General features: G+C 44.8%; 1 protein-coding gene across 1 annotated transcript; it reads left to right on the forward strand.

Moving 5' to 3' along the window:
• Window positions 1-17,417: 17,417 nt before the first annotated feature.
• LOC123141959 (pathogenesis-related protein PR-1-like) lies at window positions 17,418-18,231 on the forward strand. Its single transcript, XM_044561004.1, has one exon. It carries the CDS (start codon window positions 17,448-17,450, stop codon window positions 18,012-18,014), a length of 567 nt encoding a protein of 188 aa, XP_044416939.1. The 5' UTR covers window positions 17,418-17,447; the 3' UTR covers window positions 18,015-18,231.
• Window positions 18,232-18,494: the final 263 nt, after the last annotated feature.

Genomic DNA, 18,494 nt, shown 5'->3' on the forward strand with positions numbered 1-18,494 from the left:
AACGGAGTAGTTACGAAGTTTCGACATCCCCCAAAGCCGGTGCCATGAAAATGACACGGGCCAATGAGAAGACATATATCTGGTAGTTAGCTTCATAGAAAATCCATAAAAAGGATAAGGTGAAGGAGGATGGAGGCCTACAAAAAGGGAAGGGCCACGAGCATGGTCCACTTGTGGGTTCGCGCGCCCTACCGGGCCAAACACTTCTCTTATCAGCACCTGTCATAATATAGAAGTTGATTATGATCCACAAGGAGACCAAATTCTCGAAATCACTGATGGAGGAGTATTCATTACAAAGATCACGCCACTTGTCGTAACCGGGGGTTTTTCCCTTTTTTCGTAGATCTGTTTATTCAAAATGTTTTATCTCTTAAACCGTGCGTCCAAATTTCGAACCGTTTTCACCGTTGGATTCCTCGCGTCGAGATCTTCAAAACTATATCCCATGTTGATAGGTTTTGACGAACTTTTTTTTCATAAAAAAACCGGACGAAAAAACCAAACCGGGAGCACAGATTTTTCCCTTTCCGAAAGAGGCACCCCCATGCCTCTCGCGAAATCACAACCATGCCTCTCGCGGAAGCAAAACCATGCCTCTCGCGGAAAGAAAAAAACAGAAAACACGTTTTTTTCGTTTCCGAGAGGCACGGTCGTGCCTCTCGCGAAAGCACAACCGTGCCTCTTGCGGAAGCAAAATCGTGCCTCTCTCCGAAGAAAAAAAATAGAAAACACGTTTTTTTCGTTTCTAAGAGGCACGGCCGTGACTCTCGCGGAAGCAAAACCGTGCCTCTCACAAAAGAAAAAAACAGAAAACACGTTTTTTTCATTTCCGAGGCACGGCCGTGCCTCTTGCGGATGGAAAAAAACAGAAAAGGGTTTATTTCGTTTTCGAGAGGCACGGCCGTGACTCTAGCGAAAGCAAAACCGTGACTCTCATGAAAGAAAAAAACGCATGTTTTCGCGCAAAAAAATTTATAGATTTTTTTATCCAAAAGCTAAGGAAGACCGGCGGAAAACCGAAACGTCAAAAAAACCATTTAAAAAGCAGAAAACGCGTGCGGAAAAATAAAAAAAAATCCGGAGGGAGCGCCCAGAGCACGACACGTGAGGGACGGTTGAGAGTGCGCCAAGTGTCGCTGATCGTTGTGAGGCTCCCAAAGGAGCGCTCGTCAACTAGTTGCTCCCCAAAATTCTTTAAGAAAACATCGACGTGTCAACTTTTACCAATGTACCACAATCTTTGCACAAGGGCCCGTCACACAACCTCACTAATTTTATATGGCGATGACTAATCTGTTTTTCTCAGTCCAGATCTTAAAAGTTTACTGAAAGTATAAAGCATCTCAAACATAATAAAAATTATGTTAAGATTCCAAAATCACTGAACCACCGCCACTGCCGTCAGAAAGAGCTGTGGACGCATCACTGTCGCCGCTCCCCTCTCAAAGCCGGCTTGACCTTGTCAATGACAGCCGGAATGTCTTTGTTCACGTGCTCCTAAGTCTTTGTGCACATGCATGCGCATAGGGAGTTGGTTATCCACACGCATGCGGGTGGAATCCCCACACGCCGCCACCATCTGTTGTGTTAAAAAGTCACATGTGTCAGCACATGCACGCATGGGAAGGCTTGCATGCATTCGCTCGGCTTCGCCGAATAATACATGTGCACTATCTAGCATTTAGAGCAACTCCAACCGGGCGACCCATTTCGTTCGCCCACGTCCGTTTGAGTCACCGCCGACAAAAACGCCGGCCCGACGTGCCGACCCAAATCCAAAATGCGTCTGCTTCGTGTCTGCGCCGACGCATTTCAGGCCCCAATTTGGGTGGAAGGTCCGCGTGCCCGTCCTTTTTAATGGAAGCGTGCGGCGGAGACGGCCTCATCCACTTCCAACACCCGTCCACGTCTGGCCACGCGGTGCTCCCTCGCCGGCGACCAGAAACCCTAGCAAGCCCAAACTCTAGCCACCATGGGGTTTTTCAATGGGAAGGGAAAGGGGAAGCTCAACGCCGGCGCGAGCTCTTCCCGCGGGCTTCCTCCACCGCCGCCACCTGCTAGACGCGGCTCACCACCGGAGAGGGAACATCTGTACATACCAGTCCACTAGGCGCAGTGGCACTGGCAGTACCGTTGGCTACTGCAGTATCCAGATGTCAACCTGTCGCACGGTTGGCATCTGGATCCGCAGCGGATCCCCATTCCGGCAGTGCCGCGCTCGGCACAGGCGCATGCCGAGGAGGCTCGCCGGAGTCGCGCGGCCCTCGCTCCGGAGCAGCAGACGATGTGTGCCTACGTGCCAGACTCTCCCAACTGGGACCGATGGTTCGCGCTAGAGCACGAGGAGGAGCGCCGCTGGGGCATCCACGTCGACCACGCCGTTCCTTCGTCGCCGCACGAGATTCTGCCAAAGGAGGAGGAGGAAGAGGCGGCGTACCAAGCTGCCCTCGAGCTAGCCCTGCAGCACGCGCTGGAGGCGAGCAGGATCGAGGAGGGCGCCCATTGGGATGGGCTGGAGCACGCCCTCGCCTTGTCGGCTGTGGGGGACTCTGTCCACGCCCCGCTCTTCGTCCCGCCTCCGCCACCGTTGCCGCTGCCCATCGTCGAGCCCAAGGCAGAGCTGGAGCCCACGCCGATGCGGAAGCGCTTGCTGCCTCCGCCCACTTGGCTGGAGGAGTCCTACACATGGACCGGCAAGCTCCGCGAGTGGATGAGCGCGCCTCCGGTCCACTACACCGCCACGCTGGAGGAGGAGGCGGCCCACCTTGAGCGTTGGAAGACGCATTGACTCGCCGAGGAGGCGGCCGACGACGAGCTGCAGATACGCCGGGAGCAGGAGCTGCGCCGCGACGAGGAGGCATCGCGCCTTGAGGAGGAGCGCGCCGGGCGAGCCGCAATGCCACCGCCGCAGCAGACGCCGGAGGAGGCTGCCAGGGCAGCCTACCAAGCGGCGTTCGGGTGTGCTAGGCCGCCTCCCGTCTTCATCGACCTCACCGGCGGCGATGCCGGCGGCAAGGGCAAGGCGGACGTGTAGTGACTAGTGCAGTGTTCCGGCTTGGACCTTTTTTGTTTTCAATTAATGTTTAATTATATTTTAAGCGGACTTTTGCCGGCGGTTAACCGACCACTTATGTTTAATTAAGTTATTATTTATGTTTATTTGTGCCACGTATTTATCAATTTTTTTTTAAACTAACAAATTTGGGTCTGCCTTTCGTCGGGCGCACCGGCCGACTCATATGAAAAATTGGATGCGCCCATTCGCCTGGCCGACCCAAACGGACAAAAAACAGACAAACCGCGTGTTCATTTAGGTCGCCCGGTTGGAGTTGCTCTTAGGGTAAATAAAATGTATGCGTTTTGATCTGAGAAAATAAAACAAAAACAAAATGCCATAAAATTCTTAGGGTTTGTTTAGGACACATCTAACATGATGTCCATTATGTTTGTGGTCTATTTTTTTTATCCTAGCTTATTTTTTTTCTTGTTGCTGCGTTATTTGTGAGAGTTTAGATGTGACATCCTTAAAAGACATCTAGATGCGAATTCGACAAACTGTAGAAAATATCTACTACATGTGAATTAGACAAACTGAAATTCTTAACCAACTAGTACTGTTGGAGTTGGACCAAGTAACAACACGTAGAAATTTCCGACCCAACGGACGCGGCTTTTTTGCTCCTAGGTGCATATGCACCCATTGTCGAAAACGCACATTTTGAAAAGTTGAAAAATTCGGAACAAAAATTCCGCGTGTATATCCGGACATTTTATGTCCGTTCACAAGGTTTCGGTGAAAAACGATGTTTTTTGTGGCTTGGGTAAAAAAGATAAAGAAATGCCTCGTGAATAGTTAGAATGAAGCATCAGAAATTGTCTTTTTTACACAAGCCACAAAAAACGTCGTTTTTCACTGAAACCTTGTGAACGGACATAAAATGTCCGGATATACACGCGGGATTTTTGTTCCGAATTTTTTAACTTTTTGAAATGTGTATTTCGACAATGGGTGGAGATGCGAGCAAAAGGGAATATCCCCGACCCAACTGGCTACAGACATCGCGCAGGGTCATCAAAAGGAAAGAAACCGAGCGGCGGCAGGCGACGCGCAGGGCATACTTGCGGGATGGGTAGGAAATCGACCCTGTTTGCGCCGTCCGCGGCGGCGGCGGGAAGGAAGCGAAAACGACCCACCTTGGCCCCGCTGGCCGCGTGCAAGCGCAGCGCACCGGCGCAGGCAGCCGGCGGCTGGGCGTCCCTGCCCACGGACATAGTAGGCCTCGTCACCTGCCGGCTCCTGGGCGGCGACGGCGACGTGGTCGATTACATCTGCTTCCGCGCCGTCTGCTCCGACTGGCGCGCGACCCCAGTCTGCGTGACCCGCGCCTCCGCCCGCGCGGCTGGGTCGCGCTCTGCGACGGCGACGCCGTCCGCCCAGACGACGCCTGCGAGATCGTCTTCTTCCACACGCGCACGGCCAGGCGCCTCCGCGTCCCCCTGCCGGAGCTCCGGCGGCACAGGATCGTCGGCTTCACCGACGGCCTCGTCGTCCTCTTGCACGAGCGCACCACCGCGGTCCGCGTGCTGCACCCGTTCACGCGCGACGCGGTCGACTTCCCGCCCCTCCTCGCCATGTACCTCGAGGTGGTCAGGCAGAAGGCGTCCCTGCTCGACATGAACGCCGCGGTGTGCAGCAGCGCGTCCTCCTCCGCAGACTCCTCCATCGCCGTGGTGGTTTGGTTCCCCTACACGAACGTGGTGCTCGCCACCGACCCGGGCTCGTCAGATTGGGAGATCCTCCACAGAGGGCACTACGTCGGGTGCGCCCTGCTTTTCCAAGGAAGGCTCTACGCCACCCTGTCCTGCTCGAGCGAGATCGTGCGGCTATACCCCCCGAGACGCAAAGGAGGACCGCTCAAGGTGATTGCTCACGCTCCACATTCTGCTGACCGCAAAGTCTGTAATTTTTACCTCGTGGAGTCCGGTGGAAGGATGCTGCTCGCCGTCCGGCAGCCAGCTCCTTATGCAAATGGCGCAGAATGGAATGCGATGGACTGGTCGCGACGAGTCGTCTGCAGGCTCTATGTGGTGGATCTGAACGGCGGCCAACGCCGTAAGCTCATCCCGGTGAAGAGCATAGGTGACACCACGCTGTTTCTCAGCCACGACCGATGCCTGTCAGTTTCAGCCAGGGACCTCCCTTCCTTAAGCAGCAACTCCATTTACCTCAGTTTACCGTCCGACCCCATTGTGGTGCATTCACTGGCGACTGGTTTGTCCAAGAGATTAGCAGATTCATGCCAGATACACGACAGGAAAGAGAGGATACGCCCCTCTGTGCGTCCCTTCACCATTGCTGACCATCTTATCACCTACTGCAATCCTCGCGAGTGGTATGTTTTCCTTCTTAGCTAGCTTCCTCCCTTACAGCTGGTCAATATCTACTGCATTGAATATATGTGTAACTGTTAATTCTAATGTCATTCTCTTCCTGAACACATGTAGGAGTAAAGGGCTCATGTTCCACGAGTACCACTATATACCTCAATCTTCCGAGGAACTGATCCAGAAAATAAGGGCACAAGAGAGGGAACTGCGGCTTCCACGCATCGCTTTTCATTCGCGCTGAAGGAACGAACGCGGTGCTTCACATTACTCACTGAATTAAAAAGGTACAAATAATGCGTGTAGAACCTAGACACAACTTCTTACAACTATCTCTGTTGGCGTTTTTTATTCACACAACTTATAACATGACATGTTGTTTCTTGATCCGGTTTTAATCATTTTATAGTGTTGTTGCATATTTGACTTGACTGATGCAATTTGCAAATTGTAGACTGCTACCAAGCGTAAGAACAGTAGTTATATTACCAGCAACATGATCTTATTTTAACATGGTACGTCTACATATGAGTGAACCATTATGTGTTTTGTGGGCATCAATTGTTTATCTACTAGTAAGCATGCACACAACGCATTTATCATAATCTATAATAAAAATATCTATTTTTAATCTCACTCCCTCAGTCCCACAATATAAGACGTTTTTGCAAGCTAACACGGAGGGAGTATTTTTCTTTTGACAATTTTCTTTTACAAAGCCATTTAAATGTGTCTCATACCCAACAATGTGAGAGCACATATAACACATGATCCACACACATGTCTTCACATAAATGTATTATTATTATTTAAAAATATATTTAAAAAACAACTAAGCAACATTTTACAATTTACCCTTTGATGATGATTCTCTCTTGAACGGCCATCTATTGATGCAAACTATAATGCTTCGTTCTATGGCTGGGATATTGTTTAGAGCTGCATTCCCTTCATACTCAACATATGTACCAAAAATCGCCCCTAGGTTCAAAACCATCATACATATGCATTATATAACGTTGTTATAAAAAAAATCATGTGCAACGTGTATACAAATGAGCATGGTATAAATATTCACCCTAGGTATTGGAAAATGTAACCTTTCATCGTACCATGAGTGCATAAAATTGAAGACCAAATAACGCGAGAGAGTACTGCGTGTATGAAATATTACGTTATGCATTAAATGAATCAATTAAGATTGTGATGCATTGACAACATTCATACCCGTGTGAATTTGTCGGAACAATAGGAACTTTGCATCCCTATTTAGAGATTCTTCAATGCAGGGTTTGCAACTCGGAGCACAAGCTTTAGATTGTTGACGATAGTTTTGAGTATATTCTTCCCCAAAGTAGATATTGGAAGAGGGTCTAAAATAGAGGCTTTTTTTATTTTGATCCAAGATGAACAATACAAATAGCTCAAGAACATCTCAAGGCAATAAAATCTGCAACCATGCATACATTCAAAAATACATCAATCATTAAGATCAAATAAACCACTCTTAGTAAACGAAGAATTAAAATCTTATCATATCACATTCTGAGATATGGTACTCATTGCTATCAGGCCAGATATCAAACAACTGTGATAACCTAGCAATGTCCATATTTTCACGATGACTTGGGTCTCGTGCATAGTGGGATATCAACTAATATAATAATAAGAAAATATTAAATATGAGGCAAAATATAATATGTGATTATATTAACTTACACAAAAGTTTAGATCCATGTAGTGAACGGGAATGTGTTTAACAATGAACATCCATGTATTCATCATTCTTAATATAGGTTTATTATTTGTCTCAAATTTAATCTAATAGGATAAGTATTAGAACTTTTCATTCACTCACTTCTGAAATCGGTATTATAATGACACAAGGGTAATTTATTAGAACACAAAATGAACTTAAGAAAGTGGCTTACTACAGTGAAGTGACATCATCAACCATACTGATACACAAGCAAAGTTCATCTATTAAGTCACCGTTTGTTGGATTGACAGACAGTGAAAGGGCAAATGAATGAGAGCTAAGCTCAAACTTCTATGATGTGTTTGATGTTTTAAATTTCTTCGGGAGTCTATCAGAATCATACAATCCATGAGATCTGTGTTGTTTTCGTCATCTTTCAAGTCTCAATTTATGATATTCTGATCATTCAATTCCGAGTCCTATAAAATGACAGATAATATAAGAAACCGAGACTTGAAGATGGTTGAAACGACATATATCTCATGAATTGTATGATTCTGGATAGAGCCCCTAAGAAACTCAAAACATCAAACACATCATCGGAAGTTGAGCTCAGCTCGCAGTCATTTCTCCTTTCACCGTGTGCCAATCCAACAAACGACGACTTAATAGATAACTTTTGCTTGTGCATCGATATGGTTGATGAATGTCCGTCTATTGAGTAAACCGCACTTTTCTAGTTCATTTTGTGTTCTAATAAATTACACTTGTGTCATTATAATTGACAGAATCACGACTTCACATGAGCGAATAGGTGAAAATCTCTAATTATGATCCTACTATTTTAAATTTGAGGCAAATAAAAATATATTAAAGAATGATGAATACATGGATGTTGATTACTTTAATATTGTTGTGTGGATACAAGCATATCACGACATATAGGTTGTTAGAGACACTCCAGTTCACTACATCGATCTAAACTTTTGTGTAAGTTATTGTAATCACATGTTACATTTTGCCTCATTGTACTAATGTTTTGTTATTATTATTTTTGTTGATGTCCGAGTATGGACGAGACCCAAGTTGTCGTAAAAATATGGACATTGCTAGGTTGCCACATTTGTTTGATAGCTGGCCTAATAGCAATGAGTATCATACCTCACAATGTGATATGGTAAGATTTTAATTCTTCATTTCCATGAGTGGTTTATTTTGTCTTAATGATTGATTTATTTCTAAATGTATGCAGCGTTGCAGATTTTATTGTCTTGTGATATTTTTGGGCTATTTCTATTGTTCGTCCTGGATCAGAATAAAAAAAGTCGACTCTATTTTGGACCCATTTCAACTACCTACTTTGGGGAACAATATAGTTAAACTACGTTCAACAATTTAAACCTTTCGCTCCAAGTTGCAAACCTTGCATTGAAGGACTCGATCTCTAAATGAGGGCGTGTGCAAATTTCATGTTGTTCCGATAAACACACATGGGTATAAATCTTGTCAATGCATTACACTCTTAATTGACTAATTCAAAGCACAATGTAACATTTTATACATGTAGTCCTCTGTCGGCTTATTTAGTTTTTAATTTCATATACTCATGATGCGATGGAGCGCAACATTTTGCAATACCCGAGGTGAGTATTTACATCATGCTCATTTGTATTTAATAAATAATTTTAAGTTGGCATGAATAGTTTTAAAATTTGTGAACATTTTTCTTTATTTTTAGCGATGCTTTTAAAACTAGAGTGTATATTTTAAAATGGTGAACATTATTTTAAGTTGCAGCCATTTTTTTAAATCCGTGAAGATTTTTAAATTTGGAGCAAACACGTTTCCCAAATATATGATTTTTATTTTGAATATAAAACTACTGTTCGTCCTCGGATAATGGGGCTGCCAAAATTGCGCGGGGGTGCGTGTATATAGAAGATCTCCGTTTGACAAGCATGTTTGGTGAAACTTTTTGTCCTTGCGATTTTGTTTTTTTAGCTATTCACACTTTTTGTCATTGAGATTTTGTCTTTTTCCATGAAGTCGACGAGAATTTTTTTTCCTTCGTGAAACTTTTTATATGAGTACAATAAGAGGTCAAGTTTAGTTATAAATTTACACTATATACAAGTTACTATTCACATTTTTTGTCCTTGAGATTTTTTAGCTTTTCACACTTTGTTTTTTTCCTAGTTTCTTTCCTCCTCTGCACCAATATCTACTGCATTGAGTATATGTATATAATTATAAATTCTAGTGTCATTCTTTTCCTGAACATATGCAGGAGTAAAGGGCTCATGTTCCACAAGTACCACTATATACCTCGATCTTTCGAGGAATTGATCAAGAAAATAAGGGCACAAGAGAGGGAACCGCGGACTCCACGCATCGCTCTGCATCCGCGCTGAAGGAAAAAACGCGGCGCTTCACATTACTCACCGAATTAGAAAGGTACAAATAATGCTTGTAGACCTTAGGCACAACTTTTTACAAAACTGTCTCAGTTGGCGTTTTTGAGCGACACAACTTATAACATGGCGCGCGTGTAACACACGATCCACTTACATGATCACATAAATAAATGTATTGTAATTAGTTACAAAAATATTTAAAAATAATAACTAAGCAACATTATATATTATTATATATTATTTGTTCTTTGATGATGATTCTCTCTTGAAGGTGCATTTATTGATGCAATCTATAATGTTTCCTTCCAGGGCTGGACTATTGTTTAGAGCTTCATTCCCTTCATAATTCAAAATATGTACTCCCTCCATCTCAGTTTATAAGTCTTGCACGTGTATCTAGGTCGTCAATTTGACTTATATAAAATAAATTATTTAACATAAAAATTATATCATTAGAAAATAGAACATCTAAAGTTTCTAATGATATATTCTCTGAAATATATACCTCATATTAAGTTGGTCAAATTAACGACCTAGGTACACGTGCAAGACTTGTAAACTGAGATGGAGGGAGTACCAAAAATCGCCTACTCAGTTCAAACCATCCTACATATGCATTATACAACATTGCTAAAAAAAGTGCAACGTGTACACAAATGAGCATGGTTTAATACTCACCCCGGGTATTGAAAAATGTAGCACTCAATGAAATCATGAGTGCATGGAATTAAAGACCAAATAACTCGACAAATCACTGCATGTATGAAATATTACATTGTGTGTCGAACAAATTAATTAGGATTGTAATGCATTGATAAGATTCGTACCCGTTTGAGTTTGTCGAAACCACATGAACTTTGCATCCCGATTTAGAGATCTCATCCTTCAATGTAGGGTTTGCAAATTGGAGTGCAAAGTTTAGATTGCTGACTTTAGTTTTAAATATATTATTCCCCAAAGTTTAATCCATTACGAACATTAGGAATAACCCAAGAATATCCCAAGGCAATAAAATCTGCAATGGTGCATATATTTATAAATACATCAATCATTAAGACCAAATAAATCACTCTTAGTAACGAAGAATTAAAATCTTATCATATCACATTCCGAAATATGGTACTCACTACTATTAGCACAACTACCAAACAACTATGACAACCTAGCAATGTCCATATTTTGACGACAACTTGTCACGTGCATAGTGGGACATCGACTAATATAATAATAAGAATACATTATTAGTATGAGGTAAAATATAATACTCCCTCTATTCCTAGATATAGGGGGTATAGTTTTTGGCACGGAAATTAAAGAACGCACGTGGAGGGAAAATTTGACAAGTTTTGGGCGAGTTTGCACCTGACTAATTGACATGAGAAAATAGAGGAGCTTGGATGATATAAAGAAATGTAATCAAGTCCCTAAAAAAATTATCCAAACGAGTGGTGGAACGCAATACACCTTATATTTTGGATTTTTTTTCAAAAATCTATACACCTTATATCAAGGAACGGTGGGGGTATGTGATTATAGTAACTTACACAAAAGTTTAGATCCATGTAGTGAACTATAATGTCTTTAATAAGCTGGATGTCATGGCACGCTAATATCTGCATAACCATATCTAAGCAATCAACATTCATGTGTTCATCATTCTTTTAATATATTTCTTATTTGTCTCAAATTTAAACTAGCAGCATAAGGATTAGAGCTTTTCACCCATTTGCTCCTATGAAATCGGAATTATGTCAATTAGATGACACAAGAGTAATTTATTAGAACACAAAATGAACTGGAAGAAATGTGGACATCATAAACCATACTAATGCACAAGCAAAGTTTATCTATTAAGTCATCGTTTGTTGGATTGACGGACAGTGAAATGAGAAATGATTGCGAGTTGAGCTCAACTTCTGATGATGTATTTGATGTTTTGAGGTTTTTAGAGGGCTCTATCCAGAATCATACAATCTGTTGATCTATGTCATTTTCGTGATCTTCAAAGTCTTGATTTCTTATATTATCGTCACTCAATTCTGAGTACACTAAAATGAAAGATAATGTAAGAATCAAGACTTGGAATATGACGAAAGCGACATAGATCCCATGGATTGTATGATTATGTATAGACCCCCTAAGAACCTCAAGAAATCAAACACATCATTGGAAGTTCAGCTCAACTCGCAATCGTTTCTCCTTTCACCGTCTCGCAATCCAACAAACGACGACTTAACGAATGAACTTTGCTTGTGCATCAATATGGTTGATGAACTGGAGTGAGCCACATCTGTTTGTTTTGTGTTCTAATAAAATACTCTGGTGTCATTATAATTGACAGAATTTTGATTTCACAAGAGCAAGTGAGTGAAAAGCTCTAACCTTATTCTACTAGTTTAAATTTGAGACAGATAAGGCACATATTAAAGAATAAGGCACATATTAAAGAAAAATGATCAATACATGGATGTTGATTGCTTTAATATTGTTGTGCGGATACTAGTTTGCCACAACATGACATTCCAATTCACTACATAGATATAAACTCCACTGTAATTACTATAATCACATATATTTTTCCTCATTATTATTAATTTAGTCGATGTCCCACTATGGACGAGACCCAAGTAATGGGGAAAATATAGACGTTGCTAGGTTGCCACAGACGTTTGATAGCTGGCTGATAGCACTTAGTACCATATCTCCAAATGAGATATGGCAAGATTCTAATTCTTCGTTATTAAAAGTGATTTAATTGGTCTGAATGATTAATGTATTTCTAAATGTATGCACCGTTGCAGGTTTTATTTCTTGATATATGCTTGGTCTATTTCTATTATTGCTCTTGGATCAAAATAAAAAAAGTTGTATTTATTTTGGACCTACTTCCACTACCCACTTTGGGGAAGAATATATTTAAAACTATGGTCAACAATTTAAACCTTGCGCAGCAAGTTGCAAACTCTACATTGCAGAACGAGATCTGTAAATGAGGATGCTAAGTTCCTGTTGTTACGACAAACTCACACAGGTATGAATCTTGTCAATGCATTACACTCTTAATTGATTCATTCAACGCACAATGTAACACTTCATACATGTAGTGTTTTGCCCGGTTATTTGGTTTTTAATTTCATACAGTAATGATACGATGGAGCGCTATATTTTTCAATACCCAAGGTGAATATTTACACCATGCTTATTTGTATACACGTTGCACATGTTTTTTTATAACAATGGTATAATGCATATGTAGGATGGTTTCGAACCGAGGAGGCAATATTTGTTACATATTTTGAATTATGAATGGAATGAACCTCTAAATGATATCCCGGCCATGGAAAGAAACATGATAGATCGCATCAATAGATGGACCTAAGAGAGAATCATCATAGAAGAATAAACAGTTGCTTAGTTATTAATTAACTACAATATATTTATGTGATCATGATTTTTTTTATTTCTTTTGAGAATGACTACCCAAACAATCACACAGAGGTAGTGGCGGCGCCAGGATTCGGCAACGGCCCCGGCCGCCCCAGGCAACCTTTGAGTACTGTAGCACTGTAGCTACAGTGCCCTCTACAGAGTACGAACGAAATCAGCCTCACGCCCCAGGCAGCTGCCTCCGCCGCTGCACAGAGGTGTTACATTCACATAGCATAAGAGCTAGAAGCTGCTCCGGTACGTCCACAATTAGCACTGAATCGTCTTCTTGCCGTGCTCGAGCTGCCAGTTCATGCGCCAAATGGTTGCACTCCCTGGGAATATGTTGGATGCAGACCGAGTCAAAAGCAACCAGTACAGCTTTAATCTTACTATAATGATTTGGAAGCAGTCCGATCGATCTGATCTCCCTTTCTCCAGCTCCTTTGCAATTACAGCATTGTCAGTCTTTACAATTATACTGCCTCTGAAAACAGTAGTCCAAGCCCGATCAGTTTGCTTCCTCTATAGAACTGCAAGTCTTCGCACGGCAACTGACAGATATGAAAACAAACCCTCTGTGATCCCTTGCTACTGCTCTTGCGCAGGTTTCTCGTGTACAGCAGCCGGCACAGAAGCGGTCTTCTTGTCCCTTGTTCCATTAGTCGACAACGACAAAGTCCTTAACTCTTTACGTGGAGACATGTGTGTGGATCATGTCTTACACGCGCGGTCACATTGATGGCTCGGTAAAAAAGTTCGCTAAAAGAGAAATAAGATTTGAAATAGATGTTTTTATTATAGATTGTGATACATGCAACAGCGTTTACTAGTTTTAGTAGGAGATTGACTATTGGCGGAAGACATAGTTAACTGGTCACTGTTTTCACAGGATGGCGAAGGCGGTGCAGAGACGGCCTGTCGACGGTGAGGAGCTAATGGAGAAAGGGCAGGTGTTGTCGTGCGGCCGTGACGAAGTCGGCGCCCTTGTGGCCACCACAACGATCGAGGATCCTGGAGTAATGCATAAAGGTGAGGGCAACTTGAGAGAGGATTTCCATCAACACCTCCGACCCCGCACAAGCCAGTCACGGGACCAGCACCCAAGCTCCCAGTTTAACACGGAGGCGACCGACACTTCCGGCTCGGTGGTATGCAACAAGAGGGGCGCCATGGAGGCATGAAGGGGTCGCCAGGCAGCCAAGCGTCTAGCCACAACGTTGTGCGACGGCCATCGGCTACCCCGACCGAGGAGATCAAGCGATACAGAGGTACTTGCAGAGTTCCAGTGTCAATGGGGGCCAGGCCAACAACACGCGCAGACCCCGGCCCTGAGCTACCGGAGCGAGGAGCTGGCTCCCAAACTCAGACTAGGCCGAAGCGGACCAGGAGGACGCCAGCTGCGCATGCAATTGATGCACCAGCTTGAGCAACAGCCAATTGTTCTGAAGCTTGACGGAGTGAACGCCGTGCCCCTCTTCATTCATCCTTGGAGGCTTGGAGCCGCATACCTACTCCCGAGCCACAAGGCACTGAGCACCGGAGTCCGCGGCCGACAGAGGAAGGAGCCGCGAAGGCTGTCAAGGATCTTCACCACACCAAAGGGGAGCTCCAGCCAAGGTTTTCACTTCCAGTTTCAGAATTTTTCAGCACAAACCAAAATCACAGAAATTCGGTGAATTTCAGTAGTCTTGGTTTGTGTTTCAAAAAAAAGGCCGAAATATTCACTCGAATTCAACTAAATATTTGAATGCAAGTGAAAAATATTTGAATTCATGTATACTACTAAAATTGCCGAAATATTTTGTCCGAAAGGTAAATATTTTTAGTGCCTGCTGAAATTAATGAAATTCGGTAAATTTCATCAAAATCTCACTGAAAGTGAAAGCCACTCCATCACAACCATGACATAGATAGGCAACGCGTCAAGCACGATGTTGATGAGGATCAGGATGGAAATTTTCTTAGTTCATCATCGATCGCCCTTCCAGGGTCATCGATCCAGCTACATTGGAGGCCATCACTTGTCATGAAGCACAACCTCGGGCATAATTTTAATATCAAAATATAGTTTTCCACTGAAATAGAAAAGGACCTAAAACCCAGGAAAATCATCCCAAAAAAAAAAGAGCATTCGTCCCTGGAAAATGGCCCAGCCCAAATTGCACGGAGGCTTAACCCAAACGCTAGGGAGTGCACAAATGAAACCCAAACAGAAGCGCAAAAGATCACCAGAACAGAACGAATCAAAGCCCACGAGCAAATCTCTAGGCAATGCTCCATGATCTTCTGCTGTTGAGTATGATGAAAACGTAGCGAAAACAGATAAAACTAGGAGCTACCACATTTATTTTCATATTCTTTTACGAAAGCGGAAACAAATATAAACCTTGAAAATAAATATGAAAACAGATATTAGCGAAAACAAATACGAAGCGAATACGGTGCAGACAAGGTAACCGAAGTGAGTGTTGACCGAACTTAGAAACGTTGAACCGTAGAGAAAAACACAACCAAACCAACTAATCTATGGAAACACTAACGCCCACAGGTGTGGGCATTTGCATCTCGCCCACACGCGTGGATCCGCGTCCATTTGTGGGTGCACGAATCTTGACATGATTGTGGTGCCACGTAGGAATGGGCTGGTGTATGGGCATTCATCCGTTTGCCCACACGTCCGTTTCACCACACGGAGGGGCCGGTGTGTGGGCGTTTAGCAGTTCGCCCACTCACCAGTTTTCACTCACGCACAAGAGCTAGTGTGTGGGCATTTGCCATCTCGCCCACACGCCAGTTTTCACTCACGCACAAGAGCTAGTGTGTGGGCATTTGCCATCTCGCCCACACGCCAGTTTTCACTCACGCACAAGAGCTAGTGTGTGGGCATTTGCCATCTCGCCCACACGCCCGTCTCCTGTCCCACACCCAAGCTGCCAATTGCCATGAGTTTTTGCAGTGTACATGGCAACTGCCCTAGTGTAGCAGATGGCAACTCTCTTTTTTTTACCCGAACATGTCAGTTGTCATGTGTTTTGCAGGGTACACGGCAACTGCCCTAGTGTGCTTGTAAGCAGATGACAACTCTCTCTTTCACCCGAACATGTTGTTTTGCCATGTCTCTTTGTAGCGCTATACGGCAACTGCCTAGTGTTAGTAGGTGGCAACTCCTAAGGTTTTCAAATCATGGCAACTGTAGTAAACCAGACCATACATGACAACTGCTTAGTGTTAGTAGGTGGCAACCTCTAAAGTTTTCATATCATGGCAACTATAGTAAACCAGACCATACATGGCAACAGCTGCAGGTGTCCAAAATGGCATCTGGCACTTGACCTGAGATGGCAACTGCAGTTAAACGGACATTGAAGAGGATCCGGACCATGGCAACTAAGGGGACGTGTGGTGACTGTCACGCGGGACGTAATGCATTTTGCCCACACATAGACGTGTGAGATGGACCGCAAGAAGAAAAAAGCGTGTTGGCGCTAGTTGTTTTGCCTACACATAGGCGTGTGGGCTGGTCTTCTTAGACACCACACAAAACGTGTGGGCAGATCCCTTAACGCCCACACGTGTGGCAGTTATCGTCGTCCCTAATCTAATCCATTGTTAACATGGCACAAAATACTATGACTAGGTTAGCAACTTGGCGCAACATCGTAGTAGTACTGGACAGTTATGTATAGAGTATAGTTGAGTGCATGCGTTGGGTTTCATATGGGCATTCTTTCACGAGCTTTGCTACACTTAAGTAAAATTACCTGCGAAGTTATGCATGTGCTGATGTGGGGTTGTTTGATTGGACAACACAGGGCCCCACACTTAAATGAAGGCGGAATTAGTGAGGGTTAGGGAAGGGGGAGTAAGAGATTTACGTAGTAGGTTTGTAGGTGTAGCATTTTTGTTCTTTCGCTATGTAGTTGTGTGTTGTTTTGTGATTAAGTCATAGGCCCATAATAAAATCAAAATTTCCATATTCATGTTTTTCTCGTCGAAAAACACTGTTTCATTTTTGATTCCGTTTCCGCGTTAAATTTTTTTTGTTTCAGTTTGGTTTTGCAAATTTCTGTTTTTGTTTTCATATTTCTTCTACATTTGCATTTTCTCTCGAAAGTTTCCGCTGCGTTTTCGTACCTACTGTTGAGAGGGCAAATAATTTTTGTTCCAGCTCCTCGCCAGTTCGTTCGTTCGTTCTCGTCATGGTCTGGCAGTCAGAGGATCGATCCCTGGATACGTACATCCCCATACAATGTCCAACTTCGCGCCAGAAATCACGCAACAGACGTAGGCGCAGATTGATTAGCGCGTGGACTTTATCTTGTCCAAATCATTCCACGCCATGCCATCCGACATGGACGCCACTCCTCCTTCTCTCCAGAAACACCTGCCCAGCATGAAACTCTCCCGCGCCAACCTCGTACAAATACCACCCGCAGCAAACCATCCGTCACGGCGCAGCACCGGCACGCACGCAGATCAACCACGAGCACAGCTGCTCTACCAAAAGCTCGATCGAAATGCCGCCTCCTCGCCGCTGCGTCCCCGTCATGGCCGCCGCGCTCCTCGTCCTCGCGGCCGTCATCCTCCTCGCGGCCGACGGAGCCGACGCCGCGCGGGGCCACAGGAAGGCCGGCGGCGGCATCAGCCAGCAGGCGTGGCGGTTCCTGGCGTCCCACAACGCGGTGCGCCGCGCGGTGGGCGTGCGCGCGCTGGCGTGGGACGGCGGGCTGGAGCGGTACGCGCGAGACTACGCGAGGGCGCGCGCGCGCGCCGGGTGCGCGCTCGTGCACTCTCACGGGCGGTACGGCGAGAACCTGTTCCGCGGCAGCGGCGTGGGGGGCGGCGGCGGGTGGACGCCCGAGGCGGTGGTGGCGGCGTGGGTGGTGAAGGAGCGGGCCATGTACGACGCCCGGTACAACGCCTGCCGGGGCGCCCGGGGCGCGTGCGGGCACTACACGCAGATCGTGTGGCGGAAGACCACCAGGGTCGGCTGCGCCACGGCGATCTGCGCCGGCGGCCGCGGCACCTTCGCGGCCTGCGCGTACGACCCGCCCGGCAACTACGCCGGCGTGAGGCCGTACTAGGCGAGGAGGGACACCGGTCACCGGACACCTACGCGAGGGAAACGGTGGCACGCACGCCAACGCCATTGTGCGTGCGTGATCGGAGTGACGGCGGGGCTTTGTGTGAGTTGAATTTGTTTACGTGGACCGTGTGGTTTTGTTCCAGCGATTTGTATGCTGTTTGATTCGTTATTCGTTAATTTGCTTGTGAAATGGATGAAATAAGCTGATTTTGTTATTATGTAGTAATATTATACTTTTGCTGCCGCCAAACTCGAAGAAACACGACGTGCGACGTGCCGTTCGTGGCTCAGGAGAATTGGCACGAAGATTTGTTTGTGTGTTGAATTCTTTACGTGGCGTACTGGTATGGCGATCACCTGGTCAGTGTACTGCTTGATTCATTATTCATTAATTTGCTGAGTGAAAAATAAGCTGATTTTGATTCTGTTACTCACGGCATCTCCGAGGCGGACCCTCAAACCCCCCGCATCCATTCGG

The sequence above is a fragment of the Triticum aestivum genome, chromosome 6D (assembly GCF_018294505.1).
Source record: "Triticum aestivum cultivar Chinese Spring chromosome 6D, IWGSC CS RefSeq v2.1, whole genome shotgun sequence".
In the NCBI taxonomy this organism is placed as follows: domain Eukaryota; kingdom Viridiplantae; phylum Streptophyta; class Magnoliopsida; order Poales; family Poaceae; genus Triticum; species Triticum aestivum.

Bases quoted from the DNA above. Each gene is read 5' to 3' on its own strand.
- LOC123141959 (XM_044561004.1), top strand. From the start codon at position 17,448: ATGCCGCCTCCTCGCCGCTGCGTCCCCGTCATGGCCGCCGCGCTCCTC.